Raw genomic sequence first — 26,563 nt, forward strand, 5'->3', positions numbered from 1 at the left:
CGTCTTGCTACGATATGGTGCTATACTCATTTGGATGATGATCGCTTTGAAAAATTGGTACTGAATTGTTATATAAATAAATGCTCATTGTAAATTAGCACCATGTTCATTTGGAACGCTCTGTGTCTCTCTCCAGCTGCTGGTGCGAGCGGAAGCCAAGTTGGACGTGCAGGACAAGGATGGGGACACTCCTCTCCACGAAGCGCTGCGTCACCACACGCTGTCCCAGCTCCGCCAGCTGCAGGACATGCAGGACGTCAGCAAGGTGGAGCCCTGGGAACCATCCAAAAACACGGTACGGGGTTATTTATTTACTGAATTATTTAGAGTCTAAGACGTCGAGGGAGGGGAGAGGGGGTGCTAAGCTAACATATGGAGTTGTTTTAAGATGGTCAAACAATGGATCATTTAGCTGTTTGATTTGGGATTTTAGGACCCTTTTTGAGTAATACATTCATAAATGGCAAAAAGGACAGTCCAAAAATAAATCATAAGAATCAAGGTTTTGACGTGTCTGCCCTAAATCTTGGAGATATTAAAAAAACTGATGAAATATATATATTTATTTAATACATATTTAATGCCTTTTTTGGGTAAACTACCTTCATACCTTCATTCGTTTCTTTTAAACCTGTACCGGTTACCTTGAGATGAATCCCGTGACACTTGCGGGGTCGTAGAGCCAAACGGAGAACACCATCGCGTTTGCGGGGAGTCTCCCCTTTCCATAGAGTGGTCATTATAGGTTGTAGGCCAAACCGTTTTCAGGATGTCTCATGGTCTAACAGACCACGCTCTGGCTCTGCCGCCTTTCACCGCAGGTGCGGAGGTGCGACACTGGCGGATGTGGTGGATTGAGACGCATCCAAAGCAACAACAAAAAAACAGATATCTAGCTTATACTGACGGATTTTGACGGGGATTTTGACTCGCTGGCGCATCAATGGACTATCTAGATGGGTTAAACAAGAAAGTCCCATTGAGAGATATACATAAAGGGACATGCTTCATTGTGATTTCAAGCTCCGTTTCGACTGATTACTATGCCGAGACAGCTCCTCACTCGGCTGGCTGGGCCTTTTCAAAGCCCCCGTCTCCCAAGTCATTTATCCTCAACATGTCTGACTCTTTCTAACCAGTGGCTTACATCTGTACTGATGGAGCCATTTGGGTGGCTAATTCAACTGCCATCTTGGAAAGTGATGCTGTGGGAGAGTGACCCAGCCTCAACCTGTACAGCCCTACACGCTAGTTCACACATTCTAATTAGACATTGTCTGCTCTGCTCTCCTCTCCTCTGTCTGGTGGAGCTGGGAGGGGGGGTGGGGTGGAATGGGACAAAGACCGAGAATGGGTGAAAGAATAAGGGAGACAGAAAAAGACCGCGTTACTGACTCCTGTGTGTTGGTCCTCCACAGCTGATCATGGGCCTGGGCACCCAGGGAGCAGAGAAGAAGAGTGCAGCGTCCATCGCCTGCTTCCTGGCGGCTAACGGAGCAGACCTGACCATCCGCAACAAGAAGGGCCAGTCCCCTCTGGACCTCTGCCCCGACCCCAGCCTCTGTAAGGCCTTGGCCAAGTGCCACAAGGAGAAGACCAGGTAAGAAACCCCAGCTCCTTTACCCAGCTCCCAGCCCAGACCTTATAACCCACACTATAACGCGGTTGTTGCGCTTCAAGTAGTTGTCTCCCCTACCTTCCGTTGTGTCCGGTCTCCTCTTTCTCACCAACGCCCTCTTCTCTCCCCGTGTCTCCCCTCCAGTGGCCAGGTGGGCTCTCGCAGCCCGTCTCTGAACAGTAACGGTGAGACCCTGGAGGAGTGTATGGTGTGTTCTGACATGAAGAGAGACACCCTGTTCGGACCGTGCGGACACATCGCCACCTGCTCTCTCTGCTCCCCCCGCGTCAAGAAGTGTCTCATCTGCAAGGACCAGGTCCAGTCCAGAACCAAGGTACTGTTGCACACCCACCCAGCCTCGATAAAGTGATCATGTCTGTATTGGAGCATTTTAGGGAGGTGTTCTGACTTAGGATCTTTAGTCTCCCATTGATGTCCCTGAATGATTTACTCTAACCGTTGTTGCGCTTCGGTAAGTATCAAGCTGAATAAGTTGCTAATGAGAGAATCAATTGATAGATGTTTTCAATCTGTTTGGGTGGGGGTGGGGGGGTAAAGACATCCTCCAATCAGAGGTACGACTTTTTCTTCTCCTTCCTTTCATTGACATCGGATGTTGTTTTTTGTTGTTGTCTCCGTACAGATTGAGGAGTGCGTCGTGTGTTCCGACAAGAAGGCTGCCGTGCTCTTCGAGCCCTGCGGTCACATGTGCGCTTGTGAGAGTAAGTACATTAAGTGAACCAGCCTAGGTCGCGTCCGGTGTGCCCTGTGGAATGGGACCCTGTCGCCTGTTCCAGCGGGCCTTACTGACCTGTGACTCTGTCCGTGTTTGTTCCCTCCCTCGCTGCAGACTGTGCCAGCCTCATGAAGAAGTGCGTACAATGCCGGGCTGTTGTGGAACGCCGCACGCCCTTCGTCCTGTGTTGTGGAGGGAAAGGTATGGAGGATGATGCAGCTGATGATGATGATGATGATGATGAGGATGATGAGGACCTTAGTGAGTGAATCTTCCACACGTTCCCTTTTAATTCCCTTTTTATCCTCCTTCCTTTCTTGTCATGACTCACCGTCCCTTCGTTTCCCCCCACCCCCCACCCCCCACGATGAACATGTTCTGTTGCTGTTGGCTTTGGTTTTTCTGATTCACAGCCGTCTTGCTCACTCATTATTCAAGCGTTGTCATTGTTTTGTGTTTTTTAGTCGAGTGTGTTATTTTCCCAGACTAGGACACCACCTCCCTAGTTGAGGTCATTTAATGCGTCATCTATGATCGTCAACTTAATCAGACGAGAACTGGCTGACCAATTTTTATGGAATGTGTTTAATCATAACATGTAATTCAGTCACGTCAGTTTTATAACATTTTAGCAGCATGCACTCATGTGATTAACAGAAATTGGCATCCATAACTGGCTATTAATTTTCCCTTAAATGGCCCCTAGAAGTATATTTGTCAAACTGCTTCCAATATCGCCATCAGTCCATTTCTCCATCCAAATCAATCTGTTAGCTAAGCAGTGACGGTACAATGTTGGTCATTTCTTTTAATGTGTGTATTTTGGGTTACGTTCACCATCCCCTAGTGTTGTCTTTAAGTTGCCCACGGTCTTAAATCACATTATTGTCCCTCCTTTATGACTGCACCTCACACGCAGTTCCCTTTATTTTGTTGTCCTTATTATTTTATGTTGAGTTAAAGGGGAAACTGTTGTAAGTTCACTGATTTTTCTATTGATTTGCCGAAGATTTGCTTGTCGAAAGATCTTTCTGTGTGTTGCCACAAACTCACATACCGCACAAACACACACATACTCACACACACACACACACACACACCGATCTCTTCAAATACACAGTACATCGTCTATCACACACAGATGCGCACATGCACATTCCCGTATGTCCCTTGACATTTGAAGAGGGATGCCAACCTAGATGAGACTGACCTAGCCTTAGTGTTAGTGTTTAATGGGGAGCACTAAAGAGTTGTCAGGTTACCTGCTGGGTACTGCTGACCCAAGCAGCTTTTTTTCCTGGTCCTAATAACACTATTTAGTGTGTTTTTGTTTTTCGACTTGGGAGGAAGCGGTTGCAACCAGCTGCCTTACTCGATCTAGAGAAGACTCCCCACCCCCCCCCCCCACCCCCCACTTCCCACCTAACATCTATTTCTGATTTAATAACCTCATTTTCCTTGCCCTCTCTCTCTCTCTCTCTCTCTCTCTCTCTCTCTCTCTCTCTCTCTCTCTCTCTCTCTGTCTCTGTCTCTCTCTCGAGGCCTTTTAATAGAGAGTAGACTGCTCCTCCTCAGGCCTTGTCTTGTGGAGTTGTATCTGGGGCTCCTGCTATAACACTGTGACTGGTTATTCTCAGCAGGTAGCTCTAACTCAGCTCTAATGGCAGGGGGGTCGCAGCAGGATCTGCTCCAGCCCAACAATCTGGCGCTAAGTTGGTGTAAGTATCTCATCCTCTGCCCTGGTTCAAAACTCCCCTCTGCTGTCTGCCGTGCCTGGCCTAGGCCCTGCTGCCTAAACCCCCTTTTCCTTTGCAGCGGTCCTTCGCTCACCGCTCCACACCACACACAGAATCGCACACACCCACAATTACACTGATTTCCACCATTCAGACAGGTTGTGCCCTCAAGCACGTGGCCTCGGACCACTTTCGGCCGAACACTGTCTGGGGAAGTGCATGTGTCGAACTCTGAAATCTCTGCTTGTTAAAAAAAGGCCTGGATTCAAGTGTAGAACTCTTCCCAGAATGGCCCACATAGACGGGGCTATATGATTGCTTGATTCGTTTGGCCTTTAGAGCAGCATGTCAATATAAGGGAGGTTTGCGTTGACATTGCCACCAACAGAATGAAAGGCATCTCCCCTTCTCTCTCTCAATCTCTCCCGCTTGCGGTCTCTCTAGGCTGCATTGAAACGGCTCCGGGGGCCACTAGTTTGAGAGCCTGCATATGTTGGTTGTTGGTTACTTTCTCAACTTTGTGTGCGTTCTATCCTTGTTTCCCTCCTACAGCCAGCGGTAACATCCCGGCCATGCAGAGAGACAAAGACAACACCAATGTCAACGCTGACGTTCAGAAGCTGCAGCAGCAACTGCAGGACATCAAGGAGCAGGTAAGCGTGGTGGTATGTACGAAAGACGACATGGTGGTATGTAATGGTGGTATGTACGAAAGACGACATGGTGGTATGTACGAAAGACGACATGGTGGTATGTACGAAAGACGACATGGTGGTATGTAATGGTGGTATGTACGAAAGACGACATGGTGGTATGTACTAAAGACCTTGTTAAACGCCATGCATCATTTGAGTTTATATACAGTATTTAGTCAGCCACCAATTGTGCAAGTTCTCCCACTTAAAAAGATGAGAGGCCTGTAATTTATCATAGGTACACTTCAACTATGACAGACAAAATGAGGGGAAAAATTCAGAAAATCACATTGTAGGATTTTTTATGTATTTATTTGCAAATGATGGTGGAAAATAAGTATTTGGTCAATAACAAAAGTTTATCTCAATACTTTGTTATATACCCTTTGTTGGCAATGACAGAGGTCAAACGTTTTATGTACGTCTTCACAAGGTTTTCACACACTGTTGCTGGTATTTTGGCCCATTCCTCCATGCAGATCTCCTCTAGAGCAGTGATGTTTTGGGGCTGTTGCTGGGCAACACGGACTTTCAACTCCCTCCAAAGATTTTCTATGGGGTTGAGATCTGGAGACTGGCTAGGCCACTCCAGGACCTTGAAATGCTTCTTACGAAGCCACTCCTTCGTTGCCCGGGCGGTGTGTTTGGGATCATTGTCATGCTGAAAGACCCAGCCACGTTTCATCTTCAATGCCCTTGCTGATGGAAGGAGGTTTTCACTCAAAATCTCACGATACATGGCTCCATTCATTCTTTCCTTTACACGGATCAGTCGTCCTGGTCCCTTTGCAGAAAAACAGCCCCAAAGCATGATGTTTCCACCCCCATGCTTCACAGTAGGTATGGTGTTCTTTGGATGCAACTCAGCATTCTTTGTCCTCCAAACACGACGAGTTGAGACTTTACCAAAAAGTTATATTTTGGTTTCATCTGACCATATGACATTCTCACAATCTTCTTCTGTATCATCCAAATGCTCTCTAGCAAACTTCAGACGGGCCTGGACATGTACTGGCTTAAGCAGGGGACACGTCTGGCACTGCAGGATTTGAGTCACTGGCGGTGTAGTGTGTTACTGATGGTAGGCTTTGTTACTTTGGTCCCAGCTCTCTGCAGGTCATTCACTAGGTCCCCCCGTGTGGTTCTGGGATTTTTGCTCACCGTTCTTGTGATCATTTTGACCCCACGGGGTGAGATCTTGCGTGGAGCCCCAGATTGAGGGAGATTATCAGTGGTCTTGTATATCTTCCATTTCCTAATAATTGCTCCCACAGTTGATTTCTTCAAACCAAGCTGCTTACCTATTGCCGATTCAGTCTTCCCAGCCTGGTGCAGGTCTACAATTTTGTTTCTGGTGTCCTTTGACAGCTCTTTGGTCTTGGCCATAGTGGAGTTTGGAGTGTGACTGTTTGAGGTTGTGGACAGGTGTCTTTTATACTGATAACAAGTTCAAACAGGTGCCATTAATACAGGTAACGAGTGGAGGACAGAGGAGCCTCTTAAAGAAGTTGTTACAGGTCTGTGAGAGCCAGAAATATTGCTTGTTTGTAGGTGACCAAATACTTATTTTCCACCATAATTTGCAAATAAATTCATAAAAAATCCTACAATGTGATTTTCTGTATTTTTTTCCCTAATTTTGTCTGTCATAGTTGAAGTGTACCCACAAATGGTGGCTGACTAAATACTTTTCTGCCCCATTGTTCTTGGTTCAGATTTGGTTTAATTGTAATAAACAAATGTTGAACAGTCCACTTTGTGTGTATGCTCGGCACATCCAATAACCATTCACTTACAATGCCTTCAGAACGTATCCACACCCTTGAACTTATTCTATGTTCTGTTGTAACAGTCTGAATTTACTATGGATTCGATTGTGATTTTTTGTCACTGGCCTACACACAATGCCCCATAATGTCAAAGGGAAAGTATGTTTTTTTAGTATTTTTTAATTTTTTTTTATTACAAATGAAATGCTGAAATGTCTTGAGTATTCAACCTCTTCAGCCTAAATAAGTGCAGGAGTAAAAATGTGCTTTACATATTAGGTTGCATGGACTCACTCTGTGTGCAATAATAGTGTTTAACATAATTTATTTTAATGACTACCTCATCTCTGTACCCCACTCACAAAATGATCTGTAAGGTCCCTCAGTTGAGCAATGAATTTCAAACAAAGATTCAAGCACAAATACCAGGGAGGTTTTCCAATGCCTCGCAAAGAAAGGCACCTATTGGTAGATGGTACTTTTAACAAATAAAAATACATTGAATATCCCTTTGAGCGTGGTGATGTTATTAATTACTCTTTAGATTGTGTATTATTGCACCAGTCCCTACAAAGATACAGGCATCCTTCCTAACTCAGTTGCCGGAGAGGAAGGAAACCGCTCAGGCATTTCAACATGAGGCCAATGGTGACTTTAAAACAGTTTAATGGCTGTGTCGGGAGAGAACTGAGAATGGATCAACAACATTGTAGTTACTCCACAGTACGAACCTAAATGACAGAGTGAAAAGATGGATGCCTGTACATAATGAAATAATCCAAAACATGCATCCTGTTTGCAGTAAGGCACTAAAGTAAAACTGCAAAAATACAACTTCATTTCGTAAATAAACTCAGCAAAAAAAGAAACGTCCTCTCACTGTCAACTGCATTTATTTTCAGCAAACTTAACATGTGCAAGTATTTGGATGAACATGACAAGATTCAACAACTGAGACATAAACTGAACAAGTTCCACAAACATGTGACTAACAGAAATGGAATAATGTGTCCCTGAACAAAGGGGGGTTGTCAAAATCAAAAGTAACAGTCAGTATCTGATGTGGCCACCAGCTGCATTAAGTACTGCAGTGCATCTCCACCTCCTGGACTGCACCATATTTGCCAGTTCTTGCTGTGAGATGTTACCACACTCTTCCACCAAGGCACCTGCAAGTTCCCGGACATTTCTGGGGGGAATAGCCCTAGCCCTCACCCTCCGATCCAACAGGTCCCAGATGTGCTCAATGGGATTGAGTTCCGGGCTCTTCGCTAGCCATGGCAGAACACTGACATTCCTGTCTTGCAGGAAATCACAAGCAGTATGGCTGGTGGCATTGTCATGCTGGAGGGTCATGTCAGGATGAGCTGGCAGGAAGGGTACCACATGAGGTAGGAGGATGTCTTCCCTGTAACGCACAGCGTTGAGATTGCCTGCAATGACAACAAGCTCAGTCCGATGATGCTGTGATACACTGCCCAGACCATGACTGACCCTCCACCTCCAAGTCGATCCCGCTCCAGAGTACAGACCTCGGGTGTTACGCTCATTCCTTCGACAATAAATGCGAATCCGACCATCACCCCTGCTGAGACAAAACTGCAACTCGTCAGTGAAGAGCACTTTTTTCCAGTCCTGTCTGATCCAGCGACGGTGGGCTTGTGCCCATAGGTGACGTTGTTGCCGGTGATGTCTGGTGAGGACCTGCCTTACAACAGGCCTACAAGCCCTCAGTCCAGCCTCTCTCAGCCTATTGCGGACAGTCTGAGCACTGATGGAGGGATTGTGCGTTCCTGTTGTAACTCTGGCAGTTGTTGTTGCCATCCTGTACCTGTCCCGCAGGTGTGATAATCAGATATACCGATCCTGTGCAGGTGTTGTTACACGTGGTCTGCCACTGTGAGGACGATCAGCTGTCCATCCTGTTTCCTTGTAGGCGCTGTCTTAGGCGTCTCACAGTACGGACATTGCAATTTATTGCCCTGGCCACACCTGCAGTCCTCATGCCTCCTTGCAGGATGCCAAAGGCACGTTCACGCAGATGAGCAGAGACCCTGGGCATCTTTCTTTTTTTTATTTCTTTCAGTAGAAAGGTCATTTTAGTGTCCTAAGTTTTCATAGCTGTGTTAATTGCCTACCGTCTAAGCTGTTAGTGTCTTAATGACCGTTCCACAGGTGCATGTTCATTAATTGTTTAAACCATGTTCATTAAATGTTTAAACCATTTACAATGAAGATCTGTGAAGTTATTTGGATTTTTACGAATTATCTTTGAAAGGAAGGGTCCTGAAAAAGGGACCTTTTTTTAAAATGAGTTTACAAGCGTTTGGTGCAAATCCAACACATCACTGAGTACCACTCTTCATGTTTTCAAGCATGGTGGTGCCTGCATCATGTTATGGGAATGCTTGTCAAGGGCTAGGTTTTTTTTGTTTGGGGGTGGTGACTGAGTAGAGCTAAGCACAGCAAAAATCCCAGAGGAAAACCTGGTTCAGTCTGCTTTCCAACAGACACTGGGACACAAATTCACCTTTCAGCATGACACTAACCTAATACACTGGAGTTGCTTGCCAAGGTCTGCGTGGCCTAGTTACGGTTTTGACTTAAATCGGTTTGAAAATCTATGGAAATGGCTGTCAAGCAATGCTCAACCAACCAACTTGACAGAGCTTGAAGAATAAAAAATAAAAAAGAGTGTGCAAATATTGTGCAATCCAGGTGCGCAAAGCTCTTGGATTTACCCAGAAATACTCACAGCTGTAATCTCTGCCAAAGGTGATTCTAACATGTATTGACTCAGGTGTGAATACTTGTGTAAATTCGATTTCTGTTTTGTTTCACTGAATTTGCAAAAATGTGGGTACTGTGTGTCGATGGGTGAGACATGTTGAATTCAGGCTGTGTAAGTCAAGGGTTGTGAATACTTTCTGATGGCACAGTAGCGTGGGGATATTAAACACCTTTAACTTGCCCTTAGACATGGCTTTAGACTCTCTTGGCATCTGTAGCCATGTCTTACAGCAACCATTTTCCAAATACAGTATGTTTATATCAGAACTGGGATGAGTACTAAGTGTTACTGTGCGTATCTCTCCAGACCATGTGTCCAGTGTGCCTGGACCGGCTGAAGAACATGATCTTCATGTGTGGCCACGGCACCTGCCAGCTGTGTGGCGACCGCATGAGCGAGTGCCCCATCTGCCGCAAGGCCATCGAGAGACGCATCCTCCTCTACTAGAGTCCCAGGCTTCAGTCTTGGCCTACTATACCACCCATACCCCCCCCCCCCCCCCCCCCCCCCCATCAACAACCAACCACACCAGCTGCTGCTCTCTCATCTTTCTGAACTTCACTGCTCTCCCCTCTGTGTCTGCTAGCCCTGCCCAGCGTAGGACGTCTTACAACCAGAAAAACAAAACATAGACTTAAGCATTACAATTGTGGCTTCTTTTTAAAAATGGAAACCTTGTTACAAAAAAAAAAAGCTGACATTGTCTTCAGAGAACCTTGGTGTTGTATCTCAGTTAAAAGCCTGCAGCAGACTAGTCTCTTGATCCCCCTGTGTCAGGAAAAAGTGCTTTGCTCCTCAGAATGCCCTTTCACCTTCCTTTCTATCTCTCTCTCTTACCATTTATGTTATGATATCTGTGGTGGGGTCCTTGGCACGCAGCCCTGTTGTGTTGGACTCTTGGCCTTGGGAAATGTACAGGCCCGGAAGACATGTCAACTCTTCTTCTGTTGAAGGACTGCCTCAAGCTAAATTTAAAGCCCATTTATCATTGATTCTACAAATATTCTCTCTCTCTCTCTCGGGAGAGAAACTCGTCCTCTTATAATGATATCTGTGGTGGGGTCCTTGGCACGCAGCCCTGTCATGTTGGACTCTTGGCCTTGCGAAATAGCCTGGAAGACTGCCTCTGATGCTAAATCTAAAGCCCATTCATCATTGGTTCTATTGGAATTGTGTTTCTTATGCAAGCGTATTCATAATGAAAGCTACTGACTGGGATATTCCGTTCTTTTGGAGTTTACTCAACGTTAATCAATGATAATTACAGTATGATGGCATGTTTGTACAAATGCAATGTCCGTTTTTAAAAAGTTCAGCCGGTCTCCTGCGACACGTGCATATTTGAGGTCGGGTTATTGTTGTGACATGCTCCTCTACGGCGTGTTTAATACCAATCAACAGGACCGGTTTGCACTAGTTGGCATGCTCTCTAGGTAGAAGAAAAAACGTCTGATTGAACGTAAAAGCAAAAGTGCTGTTCTTTCTGATGTCTTTTGGAGGTCCACCGCCACCGTAACTCTGGTAACGTAGTGATACGGCGGTCGTCCAATCGCCAGGCAACACCTCATCAGCTGTACCTTGTTTACCAACCTCTCTCTCTCTCGCGCGCGCTCTCTCCGTGGAGAAATGCAGGCAGGCAGCACATGTTTAGCATTGCGTCACCTTTGGGCTGCAGCGGTTAAATACTGTACGCCCAGTGGAGGTGCAAGTCAAGACACGTCTCATTCAGCCTCCTTCTCTAAGTGAATAGTGTCCGTCATGTACGCGCTGGATGGATGAATTCGCACATGATTGAGCATGTATGTCAACACGTATGTCACAAGTTGCTGTGGAGCTTTTTTCCCGAGACTATAGGTGGTATTGTCTGTCTGATATTCATCCATCCTATGATTCTTATAAGCACCGCTAATAACCATTGATTATTCCTGTGCCATTGCTTCCAAAAATTATGTACCTGTTAAAGAAGTTGTTTGGGGATAAGGTGCTCTTTACCTTGTATTTTATTTAAAAATATATATATAATAATGTATTGAGGTAGTGTAAAATCTAATGGAAAGCCAAAACGATAATATAGAGTAAATTATTTTGTATTGCTGCCCATAAATAGGATCTATATGTAGCCTCTCCCACACCCACACATCCTGCTTCAATATCAATGTTGAAATTGGTCTTTTATTTTGATTGACTTCCAGCAACAACAAAAATTATCAAAGTATTATTTTATATCTTGTTTTGTCTCTGCAAGTCTAACATGTTCAGAGTCAATAGTAAGATTGATTGATAAGGAAAGGGATATATTTTTGTCAGCTTCTTCATGTGTCCTTCTACCAGTGTTTTTTTTTTTTTGGCTAAGGAGAACATGGTTCCCCTGGCAATGTTGACCCTAATACAGCACATCCCTCTCTGGAGGGAAAAGCAGATCACTTCTGTATAAGGTGACCAGCTCCCTCGCAAATGGGTTTGCCAGTGCAAACAAGCTCTTTTTTTTAAATAGGAAATAACGTTTTTATTCCTTTCACTGATCACGTTAACGTTTTAAAAGTTTGAAGCACTAATATTGCTTTATCGTAGTATTGTCTTGATGCAGTTGTTATAAAGGCCTATTTTGTACCTTATTTTCCATACTTATATCTGTTCAGATTTAAAAAAGGTTTCGGTAGTATTCTCTCTCCTTTTTTTGGCATGAATGTTTGATGTATGCAGTACAACATGTATCATGAAAGCTGGTCACTGTATTGCTTAAAAGTGCTTTAAAAAACAAACGTATAGCTGAAATAAAGTTCAAAATGAACCTTGGGACATCCTAACCACAGGTACTTTTTTTATTTGTTTTCTTGTGAACGTAAATTGACTGAAGGACGACAGTGTCAACTTGTTTATTTATAAATGTTTGATGGACAATTAATTAGCATGTTGCCTTTCCCCTGCTGTGTAGGCTGGCGTCTCTGACAAATTTACATTTAGAGGCATTTGGCTGATCGCATCAATATACAAAACAATAATTGACTAAACAAAATTGAAGGGCTGCAAACTAAGGTAAATCAGCAGACACTAGGAATGGTTCTATAATCTCCCTCACTGATCACAGCACAGTCCTGGGGGGGCAGTGGTGGTTCTAGCTTGTATGGCTCCCTGGGTAACCCCCCCCCCAAAAAAAGAAATCACCATTCTGCACTAACTAATTTTTACACAAATAAATAAATAATAATCAAAACGTATACAAAAAGAAAAATACTTATTGAAAGACATTGGGGTACACTATTTCTAACAAAAAAACAACTACATTTCACAAATCCTATATCACTAAAATACACAAATGGAATAACACACTTATAAAGAAGAGAGCCTGATTATTACACTATTGCACTTCAAACAAGAGAAACACAAACTAAGTTGCACAACTAATTGCATGAGTACTATACTAAGTTAGAGGTGCGCTATTTGATAGATTCCCCCGCTCCCCCTACCTCTGGCTTCCAGTGGGGAGATCTGAGGTCAAACTACCCCCACCTCCCTCCCCATCTCGTACTTCTGAGTGGGAGACATTCCCAGGCAGTAGCCTGCCTAGCTCACAAACTGGAATCAGGGCGCCCGCTCCAACCAGGTTAATTGACCCACAGTCTCACACGGTGACATGAAAAAGAAAAAAATCTAAATAATTGTGCGGGTGTCCCTTGCTGCACTGGGCGGCTTGCCCATGTCGCCTGTACCTAAATCCACTGCTGGGGGGAGGGGGTCAAAGACGGTCAGTGTCCTGGTGTGACTGTCATTTCCATCCCTCTCTTACACGGGCAGGACTAATGGGCTCCTGTCACTCACACCCAGCAGGGGTTAACTGACAAACTGACTGCCTGGTGGGGGAATAGCGACCCCCGACCCCTCATGACCCAGTCAGCAAACAGCCCTCCCCTCATGCAGCACAGCTATTCTCCCCAATCCTCAGGCCAGGGAAGATAGTGCTGTCTCCAGCACCCCGACGGGGTGGCAGTGCTGCAGTCAGTCAGTCAGGGTGATGGATGATTGAATGGACGACTGGGCCTGGCTGGGTCTGAGCCATGATTGGATCCCCCCAGCAGACTGCCTGCCTTGCCTATCTGCTGCTGATCACACACCCACTGCTCAGGACAAGGACCAGACCCTCTAGGGCCGGCCACATAACATACTGTGCAACACAACAGAAACAGCAAAGCTATGTTTTAAAGGGATAATTAATCCAGCTGTTCACCCAACTGTCTCCCCTTAACCTCACAGTGGTCTTTTTTTTACCCAGCACACAGATGGTAAGTGGTATTTTTTCCCTCCGATGGTCTATATTTACAGTGCATTTGGAAAGTATTCGGACCCCTTCACCTTTTCCACATTGTGTTATTCTAAAATATATATTTTATTTGAAATGTCCCTCATCAATCAACACACTACCCCATAATGACAAAGCAAAAGGTTTTTTTGAAGGTGTTCTAAATGTATTACAAATGAACCGAAATGCCTTATTTCCTTAAGTATTCAGACACTTTGCTATGATCTTGAAATTGAGCTCCGGTGCATCCTGTTTCCATTGATCATCCTTGATGTTTCTACAACTTGATTTGAGTCCACCTGTGGTAAATAAAATGATTTGGAAAGGCGCATACCTGTCTATATAAGGTCCATCAATTGACTGTGCATGTCAGAGGAAAAACCAACCCATGAGGTTGAAGGAATGTCTGTAGAGCTCTGTGGTAGGATTGTGTCGAGGCACAGATCTGGGGAAGGGTACAAAAAAGGGTCTGCAGCATTGAAGGTCCCCAAGAACACAGTGGCCTCCATCATTCTTAAATGGAAGAAGTTTGGAACCACCAAGACTCTTCATGGAGCTGGCTGCCCGGACTAACTGAGCAATCGAGGGAGAAAGGCCTTGGTCAGGGAGGTGACCAAGAACCCAATGGTCACTGACAGAGCTACAGAGGTCCTCTGTGGAGATGGGAGTTGAACCTTCCTGAAGGACAACCATCTCTGCAGCACTCCACCAATCAGGCCTTTATGGTAGAGTGGCCAGACAGAAGCAACTCCTCAGTAAAAGGCACATGACAGCGAGCTTGGTGTTTGTCAAAAGGCACTTAAAGGACTCTCAGACCATGAGAAACAACATCTCTGGTCTTATGAAACCAAGATTGAACTTTTTGGCCTGAATGCCAAGTGTCACGTCTGGAGGAAACATGGCACCATCCCTACGGTGAAGCATGGTGGTGGCAGCATCATGCTGTGGGGAATGTTTTTCAGCGGCAGGGACTGGGAGACTAGCCAAGCTTGTAGTGTCATACCCAAGAAGACTCGAGGCTGAAATCGCTGCCAAAGGTGCTTCAACAAAGTACTGAGTAAAGGGTCTGAATACTTGCGATTTATTTAATTTTTATTTTTTTGCAAAAATGTCTATAAACCTGTTTTGCTTTGTCATTATGGGGTTTTGTGTGTAGATTCATGGGAGGGGGGGGACAATTTAATCCATTTTAGAATAAGGATGTAACGTAACAAAATGTGGAAAAAGTCAAGGTGGTCTGAATAATTTCTGTTAAGATTTTTGTTGTCCTTTTGTTTTTTAGTTTTTTGTTGTTTTTTTGCAGTTTGCTGTTTCTTGTCTTTTTTTTAAATGTATTTTTAGTTCATTTTCTTGGTTGTTGGCGCATTGGGGGTGGGGAATGGAATTAATTGTATGTTTTATTCTTGGGAGGGGTCTCGAATGGTTGAGGGACAGCTATTGGGGAACTGTGGAGGGATCTTTGCGGGTTCGTGTTCACACTTTTTGGCCTGTTGGGAGATCTGTCAATATGCCCTTATGCAGGGCATTGACCCTGGATGCTTCTCTGTGTCACTCTGAATGGGAATCTGTTGGTTGACTGGTGTGGTGTAGTTGTTGAGCGACTTCAATGCAAGTATAATTGTATGTTTCTGATATTCAATTAAAAAAAAACAAATGGAGATGTTGAGTTGAACTTCCTATTTTTTGTCATTGTGTAAGCTCCACGACAAAGGCATACCTGGCTAAAATAATGTTTGATGCAGGAACACATTATATTGAAGGTTTCAGTATGCCATCACTTCAAAACGTTGAATTATATTTTTCTAAACTAAAGAAGGATGAGGAACGATATAGTTGAAGTGCAGGTTGTAGAGCATACCACAAGGTGGCAATATATCCAATGCCCAGTCAGTTTATTGGCCTATTGAACATAACTCAAGGGAGGCTACATGCATGTAGTCCTGCCAGAGCATTATGAAGGGAAATCAATTTGCCACCCTCTTTGAAAATAGCATTTCCCTTAGATATGTTCAGAATAATGTATTTGTTTGTTTCGATTCAAATCTGGCTTGTTGGAAGGAGTTGATTCCTTCCTCTTTATTTGGGATGTTGACATGTCATCCCAGTTCCAGATAGGAGTCATGTATTTTCATAACTGTTTGGCAATTGGCCGTATATGTGCCTGTCTTAGGTCTGAGTGCTGTGTTGGAGGCATTGATCGCTCTTCGTCTGAAGGTCCTCTCACATGTCACCCAGTTCAGAACCAGAGCTATATTTATGGTCAGGCTTTATGGTTGGCCTGGGCAAAGTGCACTCTGACATGCACTTCTTGGACCAGAGGGGGCCTTATACTGGGGGTAGAGGGTGGGGGCTGTGTGTGTGTGCGCTCGTGTTTGCGTGCACGCTCGTGTGTGTGTGTGTTTGCTCATGGAGTTCAGCCTGAAACCACCGCCCTCCCCACCGCCACAGTAAAGTTGTAAATGAGCTATATTCTTTTCCTCCTCACCAACCCCACCTCCATACATACAGCCCCAGACTGACAAATGGATTGCTTTATTGCTATTGATCAGGGCAAAGTGTCCTGGCCCTCTTATGTGGGAAACTTACCACATATGTAACATAGTGGGGGGAACAAATGAGTAAACAACTCATGACTTGATGTGATGCTCACATGTTACCCAATTTGTTGTTTGAACACTCAAGTTACACTAAGATAGCCTACACCTACGGTTGCATGTGCAGAGCAATTAAATGCACCACAGTATGGAATACTGCAATGTCTGTTGTACAGTAGATATCCTACTACAGTATTATTAACTCTTATCTGTTGTGGGGACTGATATCATTGAATGACATCATATTCATTTATGCTTTCTCATCGATGGCAGGTAGCCTGTATTGTTGTCATATGGTGGGAGTGTGAAAATTGTCCTATCAGAATCTTTTTAACAAGTTTGATATTTAATAATGACATCCCAGTAACCCTCTGTGAAGGTTGACCCAGTGGTAGGATTTGAAAATTGAGGAGGCTGACAATGAAGATAGTTTTTCTCTGCCTAGAGTTAAGCTTTTATTGGCAAATGTGTAGATTACTGGAGAACTGTACAAGTATTTACAAAAACAAAATGACAAATTAATTGTTGCAACAAAAGGAAACACTGAACCAAATAGAGATTTTCAAACAAAACTTCAACTATAACCTGTAACCTGGCAGCATGTGGACCTGTTCCTTGTCCTCTCTCCCAAACAAATAAATGCCACGGTTTAAATAGCAATAGGCCTAACCATCATGCTGTATCATTCAATGACCAATAACCTTTCACCATGCATGAATTTCAATCTTTACATTTTCATATCATAAACATACATTTCATTACTATAAGGACACATATCCATAGAGGTGCCACACATGCTTTTAAGCGTAAATACAACCTGGGACATAAACCCCTGTGATAAACTACTATTGCATGAAGCATATTCCATAGACGCTAAGACGCGATACTCCAGAATCCCATTGGGACGTAGGTACATGGCTCTGAGACCACCATCTGTGGACCACCACCCCAGGGGTACGCGCAATGCCGTTGGGGGTACGCCAAATAAAAATGTGATTCACATTTTTTTTTTTTTTATGGTTTAAATGTTTTGTTCTTCACATTTTCAAACCGTCCATTTATATTTCCCAACGGGGCTATACATTTGAGTGAGTTTTTTTTCTCGCCTGATTAGCCTCGTTTCACTGCCAAAAAGTGTGTTCAGCGAAATAACGACGCAATGTCAAATACAGGTAGCCTAGTGAAATAATTAACACCCAATCACATTAACTGTTACTCTCTCGTGGGAATTCCACTAACTATGTAGCCGCTGCTCATTTTGGTATCTGTACTGATGGCACGGGAGACATAGTGGAGTGGTAACCCGTGTGCAAGCAGTTGCTCCCGGCGCCACTTGGGTGCACTGCAGCATCCACCAAGAGGCTCTTGCTTCCAGGGGAATGCCTGACAGCTTGAAAGACGTTTTGGATACTACAGTGAAAATGAATGGGCCAGTTTGTGTCGGGGGGCTAGGGTCAGTCAGTTATATCTGGAGTACTTCTCCTGTCTTATCCGGTGTCCTGTGTGAATTTAAGTATGATCTCTCTAATTGTCTCTTTATTTCTCTCTCTCAGAGGACCTGAGCCCTAGGACCATGCCTCAGGACTACCTGGCATGATGACTCCTTGCTGTCCCCAGTCCACCTGGCCGTGCTGCTGCTCCAGTTTCAACTGTTCTGCCTGCGGCTATGGATCCCTCAACAGTTCACCGGACGTGCTACCTGTCCCCAGACCTGCTGTTTTCAAGACAGCAGGAGCGGAAGAGATACTCTTAATGATCGGCTATGAAAAGCCAACTGACATTTACTCCTGAGGTGCTGACTTGCTGCACCCTCGACAACTACTGTGATTATTATTATTTGAACATCTTGGCCATATTCTGTTATAATCTCCACCCGGCACAGCCAGAAGAGGACTGGCCACCTCTCATAGCCTGGTTCCTCTCTAGGTTTCTTCCTAGGTTTTGGCCTTTTTAGGGAGTTTTTCCTAGCCACCGTGCTTCTACACCTGCATTGCTTGCTTTTGGGGTTTTAGGCTGGGTTTCTGTACAGCACTTTGAGATATCAGCTGATGTAAGAAGGGCTATATAAATACATTTGATTTGATTTGAATGCTACCAAATACTAATTGAGTGTAACTTCTGGCCCACTGGGAATGTGATGAAAGAAATAAAAGCTGAAATAAATCATTCTCTCTACTATTATTCTGACATTTCACATTCTTAAAATAAGGTGGTGATCCTACCTGACCTAAGACAGGGAATTTTTACTAAGATTAAATGACAGGAATTGTGAAAAACTGAGTTTAAATGTATTTGGCTAAGATGTATGAAAACTTTCGACTTCAACTGTACCTACACTACTGTTCAAAAGTTTGGGGTCACTTAGAAATGTCCTTGTTTTTGAAATAAAAGCTAATTTTCTGTCCATTAAAATAACATGAAATTGATCAGCAATACAGTGCAGACAATGTTCAAATCAAATCAACGTTTATTTGTCACATGCGCCGAATACAACAGGTAAGGTCTACCTACACCTTACAGTGAAATGCTTACTTACAGGCTCTATCCAAATAGTGCAAAAAAATGTGTTAGGTGAACAATAGGTAAGTAAAGAAATAAAACAACAGTAAAAAGACAGGCTATATACAGTAGCGAGGCTACATACAGACACCGGTTGATTGAGGGAGTACGTACATGTAGATATGGCTAAAGTGACTATGCATGTATGGTGAACAGAGAGTAGCAATAGCATAAAAGAGGGGTTGGCGGGTGGTGGGTGGCGGGACACAATGCAGATAGCCCGGCTAGCCAATGTGCGGAAGCACTGGTTGGTCTGCCCAGTTGAGGTACGATGTAGCAGCAGCATAAAAAGTTGGGCTGGGGGGGGCACACAATGCAAATAGTCCAGGTAGCCATTTGATTACCTGTTCAGGAGTCTTATGGCTTGGGGGTAAAAACTATGGAGAAGCCTCTTTATCCTAGACTTGGCATTCCGGTACCACTTGCCATGCGGTAGTAGAGAGAACAGTCTATGACTGGGGTGGCTGGGGTCTTTGACAATTTTTAGGGCCTTCCGCTGACACCGCCTGGTGTAGAGGTCCTGGATGGCAGGCAGCTTAGCCCCAGTAATGCCCTCTTCACGACTGTCTTGGTCTTGGTCTGTCTTGTTTGGACCATTCTAGTTTGTTGTTGATTTGGACAGAGAGGAACTTGAAGCTCTCAACCTGATCCACTACAGCCCCGTCGATGAGAATGGGGGCGTGCTTGGTCCTCCTTTTCCTGTAGTCTACAATCATCTCCATAGTCTTGGTTACATTGAGTGATAGGTTGTTATTATGGCACCACACGGCCAGGTCTCTGATCTCCTCCCTATAGGCTGTCTCGTCATTGTCTGTGATCAGGCCTACCACTGTCGTGTCGTCTGCAAACTTAATGATGGTTTTGGAGTGGCAGCGTGGCAGATGTGTTGCTACCTACCCTCACCACCTGGGGGCGGCCCATCAGGAAGTCCAGGATCCAGTTGCAGACGGAGGTGTTTCGTCACAGGATCCTTAGCTTAGTGATGAGCTTTGAGGGATCTTGAACGCTGAGCTGTAGTCAATGAATAGCATTCTCACATAGGGGTTCCTTTTGTCCAGGTGGGAAAGGGCAGTGTGGAGTGCAATGGCGATTGCATCATCTGTGGATCTGTTTGGGTGTTATGCAAATTGGAGTGGTTCTAGGGTTTCTGGGATAATGGTGTTGATGTGAGCCATTACCAACCTTTCAAAGCACTTCATGTTTCAGACGTGAGTGCTACGGGTCTGTAGTTATTTAAGCAGGTTGCCTTTGTGTTCTTGGGCACAGGGACTATGGTGGTCTGCTTGAAACATGTTGGTATTACAGACTCAATCAGGAACATGTTGAAAATGTCAGTGAAGACACCTGCCAGATGGTCAGTACATGCCCAGAGCACACGTCCTGGTAATCTGTCTGGCCCCGCAGCCTTGTGTATGTTGACCTGTTTAAAGGTCCTACTCACATCGGCTACGGAGAGCGTGATCACACAGTCGTCCGGAACTGCTGATGCTCTCATGCATGCCTCGGTGTTGCTTGCCTCGAAGCGAGCGTAGAAGTGATTTAGCTCATCTGGTAGGCTCGAGTCACTGGGCAGCTCGCAGCTGTGCTTCCCTTTGTAGTCTGTAATAGTTTGAAAGCCCTGCCACATAAGACGAGCGTCAGAGCCGGTGTAGTGTGATTTAATCTTAGCCCTGTATTTACGCTTTGCCTATTTGATGGTTCGTCGCAGGGCATAGCAGGATTTCTTGTAAGCTTCCGGGTTAGAGTCCCGCACCTTGAAAGAGGCAGCTCTACCATTTAGCTCAGTGGAAATGTTGCCTGTAATCCATGGCTTCTGGTTGGAGTATGTACGTACAGTCACTGGGGGAGGGGTGGGGGGGGGGACATCCTCGATACACTTATTGATAAAGCCAGTGACTGATGTGGTGTACTCCTCAATGCAATCGGAAGAGTGTTAATGTTGTAACTGACTATTTTAGCTGGAAAAGCCTGATTTTTTATGGAATATCTACAGAGGCGTACAGAGGGCCATTATCAGCAACCATCACTCCAGTGTTCCAATGGCAGGTTATGTTGGCTAATCCAAGTTTATCATTTTAAAAGGCTAATTGATCATTAGAAAACCCTTTTGCAATTATGTTAGCACAGCTGAAAACCTTTGTTCTGATTAAAGAAGCAATACAACTGGCCTTCTTTAGACTAGTTGAGTATCTGGAGTATCAGCCTTTGTGCGTTCGATTACAGGTTAAAAATGGCCAGAAACAAATAACTTTCTTCTGAAACTCGTCAGTCTATTCTTGTTCTGAGGAAGGCTATTCCATGCGGGAAATTGCCAAGAAACTGAAGATCTCGTACAACGCTGTGTACTACTCCCAAACAGATGCCTCACAAGTCCTCAACTGGCATCTTCATTAAATAGTACCCCCAGAACACCAGTCTCAACGTCAACAGTGAAGAGGCAACTCTGGGATGCCATCATTTTCTTACAATGATGGCAAAAAAACAACATTTGAGAGTGCGCTGACCCTGGTGCTAGAGGGGGTACAGCTGACCCTGCTGTTAGAGGGGGTACAGCTGACCCTGGTGCTAGAGGGGGTACGCAGCTAGAGGTTGAATGTTTGAAGGGGTACAGGACTATACAAATGTTGGGAACCACTGTTCTAGAACACTGCTGTGGTTATGTGTACACGTTTCGTAGCCGACTCTGATAGACCCTTCACCCGTATCATGAATTATCTATGCGCTTGGACGTGCCCCATTTGCCCTTCAATGCTCTGGAAATGAACAAAACCTCTTCAATCACAACGGAAAACAATGTATTCATTTACATTTCTGAAGATTCACCTTGACATTTCAAATAGCAAGCAACATCATACTGTACTTGTAACTTTTGATTACTACATGTATGACCAGAAAGAGCTACTGTATATTATGGGGAGACTCTCAGCAAAATGTTTCGGCGCCAAACCAATTGCCGTGCTCCTAACTCAAACTCTTATCACATGTTTCTCATCTTTTTCAGTTGACTAGCAACAATCAAGAAGACATCTCTAACCCACATTATTATCAATTACAATGTGCTTCTCATCAACTGGAAATCATGTCTAGCCATTTATAAAAGGCGATTTAGTGATTTGGAGGCCTCAGTATGTTTGTCCTATATCTGAGAGAGATAAGTCAAATCAGGAAAATTAAAATAAAACATTTAACATGGAGTTACCCGTATACCTTTACATGGAAATGCCCATTTCACTTCCTTACATTTTTGGGCCCGGTACCGGGTTATCTTCAGAGAAGTACTTGTGTGGGTTGTAGAGCGAGTCTCATCTTTCTTTAGATGGGTCAGATCAGTGTGTAGCACAGACTGTTCGGGCGCTATAGATGTTTTCATGAGAAGACCGATTTTCGGGATGTCTCCTGGACTGACAAACACCATTGTAGCTTTGCCACCTTCCACCGGTTGTATCTAGTTACCACAGCCACAAAGTGCAAATTTGTTGTTTGTTGTAAAAATTAATGAAAACAAAAATGAGCTTTTTTGGTCTTAATTTAAGGGTAGAGTTAGCAGTGTGGTTAAGGTTAGGTTTAAAATCTGATTTTAAGAAGATACATTTTAGAAATAGGCCGGGTTTAGCCATAATTATAACTTTGTGGCTGTGGTAACTAGTCACGACCCATTCCACCGCAGATGCGGAAGGACGACATTGTAGGATGTAGTGGATTGAGATGCAGCCCATGCAAAGAAACTGATATCTCTAGCTTAAATAGTCATATTTTGATGGTGATTTTTTATTATTTATTTATTATGCCTCCAGCGGAGCATGGGGGGGCTTTAATTTTCTTATGCCCAGCTCACGAGGTCCCTTTATGATGTGAGGCCTGAGGCAATTGTCTCTTCTGCCTAATGGTAAGTCCACCATTGACGGAGGACATGGGACGATCGTTATTATGTTTCAGAGAAGGTGTCAATATAATTGGTACCAAATGGTACATACCGTAGTGATGTTTGTGTCAATGAATCTCAAAGAAACCAAAGTGTAATTACTATGCACTTATTAGATAGTTACCATTTTAACAAGCAATTTATAAGTAACTACCTGGGAAATATCAGGCTTTAAAATAAATCGTTACCTTTCTCACTTTTCTCTTCAATTTGGTGTGGCTTTATGAACGGCTCCTTACCAACTGTGCTATTTTGTGTGTTGTTTTTCGCATTTTTTGTAACTTATATTGTTAATAATGTTGCTGTTACTGTCTCTTATGACCAAAAAGAGCTTATGGACATCAGAACAGCAATTACTCACCTCGAACTGGACAAAGATTTTTCATTAATGAGTCCGATGCAAAGGATATACTATTTTCTCCAAGACTAGGCCGAGGTCCACGTAATTCGCGTGAAGAAAAGACGGAAATACTGGGGGCGGAGATCGGGGTGCCTTGTGAGAAGTCGTCAGCAGAGTGGGTAACCCGCCTCTTATACGTTCTATTGGCCAATGTGCAATCACTGGAGAATAAACTGGATGATCTCCGTTCGAGACTATCCAACCAATGGGACATTAAAAACTGTAATATCTTATAATTCACAGAATCGTGGCTGAATGACGACACGGATAATATACAGTTTGCTGGATTTTCCGTGCATCGGCAGGACAGAACAGCTACATCTGGTAAAATGAAGGGTGGTGGTGTGTGTCTATTTGTCAATAACAGCTGGTGCGCAATGTCTAATATTAAGTAAGTCTCGAGGTATTGCTCGCCTGAGGTAGAGTACCTCATAATAAGCTGTAGACCACACTATTTACGAGAGAGTTTATCTATATATTTTTGTAGCTGTCTATTTACCGCCACAAACCGATGCTGGCACTAAGGCCGCACTCAACGAGCTGTATAATGCCATAAGCAAATAAGAAAATGCTCATCCAGAAGCAGCGCTCCTAGTGTCCGGGGACTTTAATGCAGGCAAACTAAAATCTGTTTTACCTTATTTCTACCAGCATGTCTGTTACGGATACAAGTATCCTGTGTGTGTATCCTGTGTGTGTGTGTTTCTTTTCTCTCCTTCTCCCCTCACAGGTGAAAATCATTACTCCCCAATCAGTCAACAATCAACCCATCAATCAGAAGACACACCTCCTCCTGTTTCCTACCCTATCACAGTTCCTTCCCCATGGTTTAAAAACCCCATCATTTGTTTGTTCAAGAGCTCAATCTCTTTGTAATGCCATGTTGGTAGATAGCTGTTCTTGGTAGATTTCAGGAGAGCTCAATCTTTGTAATGCCATGTTGGTAGATAGCTGTTCTTGGTAGATTTCAGGAGAGCTCAATCTCTTTGTAATGCCATGTTGGTAGATCTCTGTTCTTTATAGATTTCAGTAGCTCAATCTCTTTGTAAATGCCATGTATGTAGATCTCTCTCTTTGCGTATTAACCTCTCTTTTGTTTGAGCACCTCCATATCACTTTGTCATCTCCTGTGAGTATTGTTTTTGCTTATGGTGTTTGCTGGTGGGAAAAGGGGAAACCAAGACAAGTCGCCCATGGGCATACACTACCCGTAGGTAAACTTTGTTAAAAACACTAGTTAGAACTGGGTGGACCACCCACTGTATTTTTGGTTAGTTAGTTAGCTGTTGTTGAAATAGGCTAGTCTAGCTTAGGGGTGTTTTTGCATATTTGTTTCTTTCCTTGGGTCCAGCTCAGCCCCTTTTCCTGCTCCCCCCCCCCCCCCCCCCCATTACCGTGTGTTTATAATAAACCCTGAGTTTGACGGTATTATTTCGGTTGTCGTGGTTATTTCGTTCACACGTACTTTGTCACAATTATAATTTACATGAGTTATGTTACGGGTCTCACTACCATCCCCCCTAGACTGTCGGGCCAAAAGGGATTCGTAACAATGTCACATGTGCAACCAGAGGGGGAAAAAACTCTAGACCACATTTACTCCACACACAGAGACGCATACAAAGCGCACCCTCGCCCTCCATTTGGTAAATCTGACCATAATTCTATCCTCCTGATTCATGCTTACAAGCACAAACTAAAGCAGGAAGTACCAGTGACTCACTCAATAAATACTGTGAAGCGTTTAGATGAATCGGATGCTAAGCTACAGGACAGTTTTGCTAGCACAGACTGGAGTATGTTCTGGGATTCATCCAATGGCATTGAGGAGTATACCACCACAGTCACTGGCTTCATCAATAAGTGCATCGACAATGTTGTCTCCACAGTGGCCGTACGTGCATATCCCAACCAGAAGCCATGTGCTGCCGCTTTCAAGGAGCAGGACACTAATCCGGACACTTATGAGAAATCTCGCTATGCCCTCAGACGAACCATCAAACAGGCAAAGCGTCAATACAGAACTAAGATTGAATCCTACTACACCAGCTCTGACGCTCGTCGGATGTGGCAGGGCTGGCAAACTATTACGGACTACAAAGGAAAACCCAGCCACGAGCTGCCCAGTGACGCGAGCCTACCAGACAAGCTAAATGCCGATGACTGGACGACTGTGTGATCACGTTCTCCGTAGCCGTTGTGAGCAAGACCTTTAAACAGGTTTAACATTTACAAGGCCGCGAGGCCAGATGGATTACCAGGACAAGTACTCAGAGCATGCGCAGACCAACTGGTAAGTGTCTTCACTGACATTTTCAACCTCTCCCTGACCGAGTCTGTTATAACTACATGTTTCAAGCAGACCAAAAGAAGCGAAGGTAATCTGCCTAAATTACTACCACCCTGTAGCACTCACGTCGGTAGCCATGAAGTGCTTTGAAAGGTTGGTCATGGCTCACATCAACACCATCATCCCGGAAACCTGAGACCCTAATTCGCATACCGCCCCGTCAGATCCACAGATGACGCAGTCTCAATTGCACTCCACAGATCCACAGGTGACGCAGTCTAAATTGCACTCCACACTGCCCTTTCCTACCTGGATAAAAACACCTATGTGAGAATGCTGTTCAGTCAAATCAAATCACATACACGTGACTAGCAGATGTTATTGTGGGTGTAGCGAAATTATTGTGCTTCTAGCTCTGACAATGCAGTAATATCTAACAAGTAATATCTAACAAATTACACAACATACCCAATACCCAATACACACAAATCTAAGTAGGAATGAATTAAGACTATATACATATGGATGAGCGATGTCAGAGCGGAACGGACTAAGATACAGTAGAATAGCATAGAATACAGTATATACATATGAGATGAGTAATGCAAGGTATGTAAACATTATTGAGTGAATGCGATACCATAGAATAGTATAGAAAACAGTATATACATATGAGATGAGTAATGCCAGATACGTAAACATTATTAAAGTGACTAGTGTTCCATTCTTAGGGCTAGGCGTCCCGCCAACGAGACACCTGTCGACAACTTCCGGTGAAATTGAAGGGTGCGCAATTCAAATAAATAATCATTAAAATTATGGATATGAAACATTTAAGCTTTTAACCAATATAAGACACTTGTATGTACCTAAAGTCTTATTCATCTAACTGCATTGTCTGATTTACAATAGGCTTTACAGCGAAAGCATGCTATGAGATTGTTTGAGAATGGCACCCGGCATCAAAATATTTTTTTAATTAGTACAGGCTTCATCAAATCACAAATAGCGATTAAATATTCACTTATGTTTTGAAAATCTTCCTCTGATTTGCAATCCAAAGGGTCCCAGCTACAACATGCCTGGTCGTTTTGTTAGATAAAATCCTTTATTTCCCTTTATTTTCAATTTGAGTAATCCACTCGTTCAACATGCA

The 26,563-nt window shown here is 44.0% G+C and overlaps 1 protein-coding gene across 4 annotated transcripts in view; it reads left to right on the forward strand.

The window, feature by feature from the left end:
- LOC139376194 (E3 ubiquitin-protein ligase mib1) overlaps window positions 1-12,152 on the forward strand; it is a 91,845-nt gene extending 79,693 nt beyond the window's left edge. Inside the window, exons 15-22 of one of the 4 annotated variants that reach the window (XM_071118479.1) lie at window positions 137-295; window positions 1,419-1,600; window positions 1,763-1,952; window positions 2,262-2,340; window positions 2,469-2,615; window positions 3,992-4,072; window positions 4,643-4,743; window positions 9,652-12,152. In XM_071118479.1, coding sequence (XP_070974580.1) covers window positions 137-295; window positions 1,419-1,600; window positions 1,763-1,952; window positions 2,262-2,340; window positions 2,469-2,615; window positions 3,992-4,072; window positions 4,643-4,743; window positions 9,652-9,792 — 1,080 coding nt within the window. In that variant the 3' untranslated portion in view covers window positions 9,793-12,152. The remainder of the gene's footprint in view (window positions 1-136; window positions 296-1,418; window positions 1,601-1,762; window positions 1,953-2,261; window positions 2,341-2,468; window positions 2,616-3,991; window positions 4,073-4,642; window positions 4,744-9,651) is intronic. The other 3 variants (XM_071118480.1, XM_071118481.1, XM_071118483.1) reach the window with 3 other exon arrangements.
- The last annotated feature ends 14,411 nt before the right edge of the window (window positions 12,153-26,563 follow it).

This window comes from Oncorhynchus clarkii, chromosome 20 (assembly GCF_045791955.1).
Source record: "Oncorhynchus clarkii lewisi isolate Uvic-CL-2024 chromosome 20, UVic_Ocla_1.0, whole genome shotgun sequence".
Classification (NCBI taxonomy): Eukaryota; Metazoa; Chordata; class Actinopteri; order Salmoniformes; family Salmonidae; genus Oncorhynchus; species Oncorhynchus clarkii.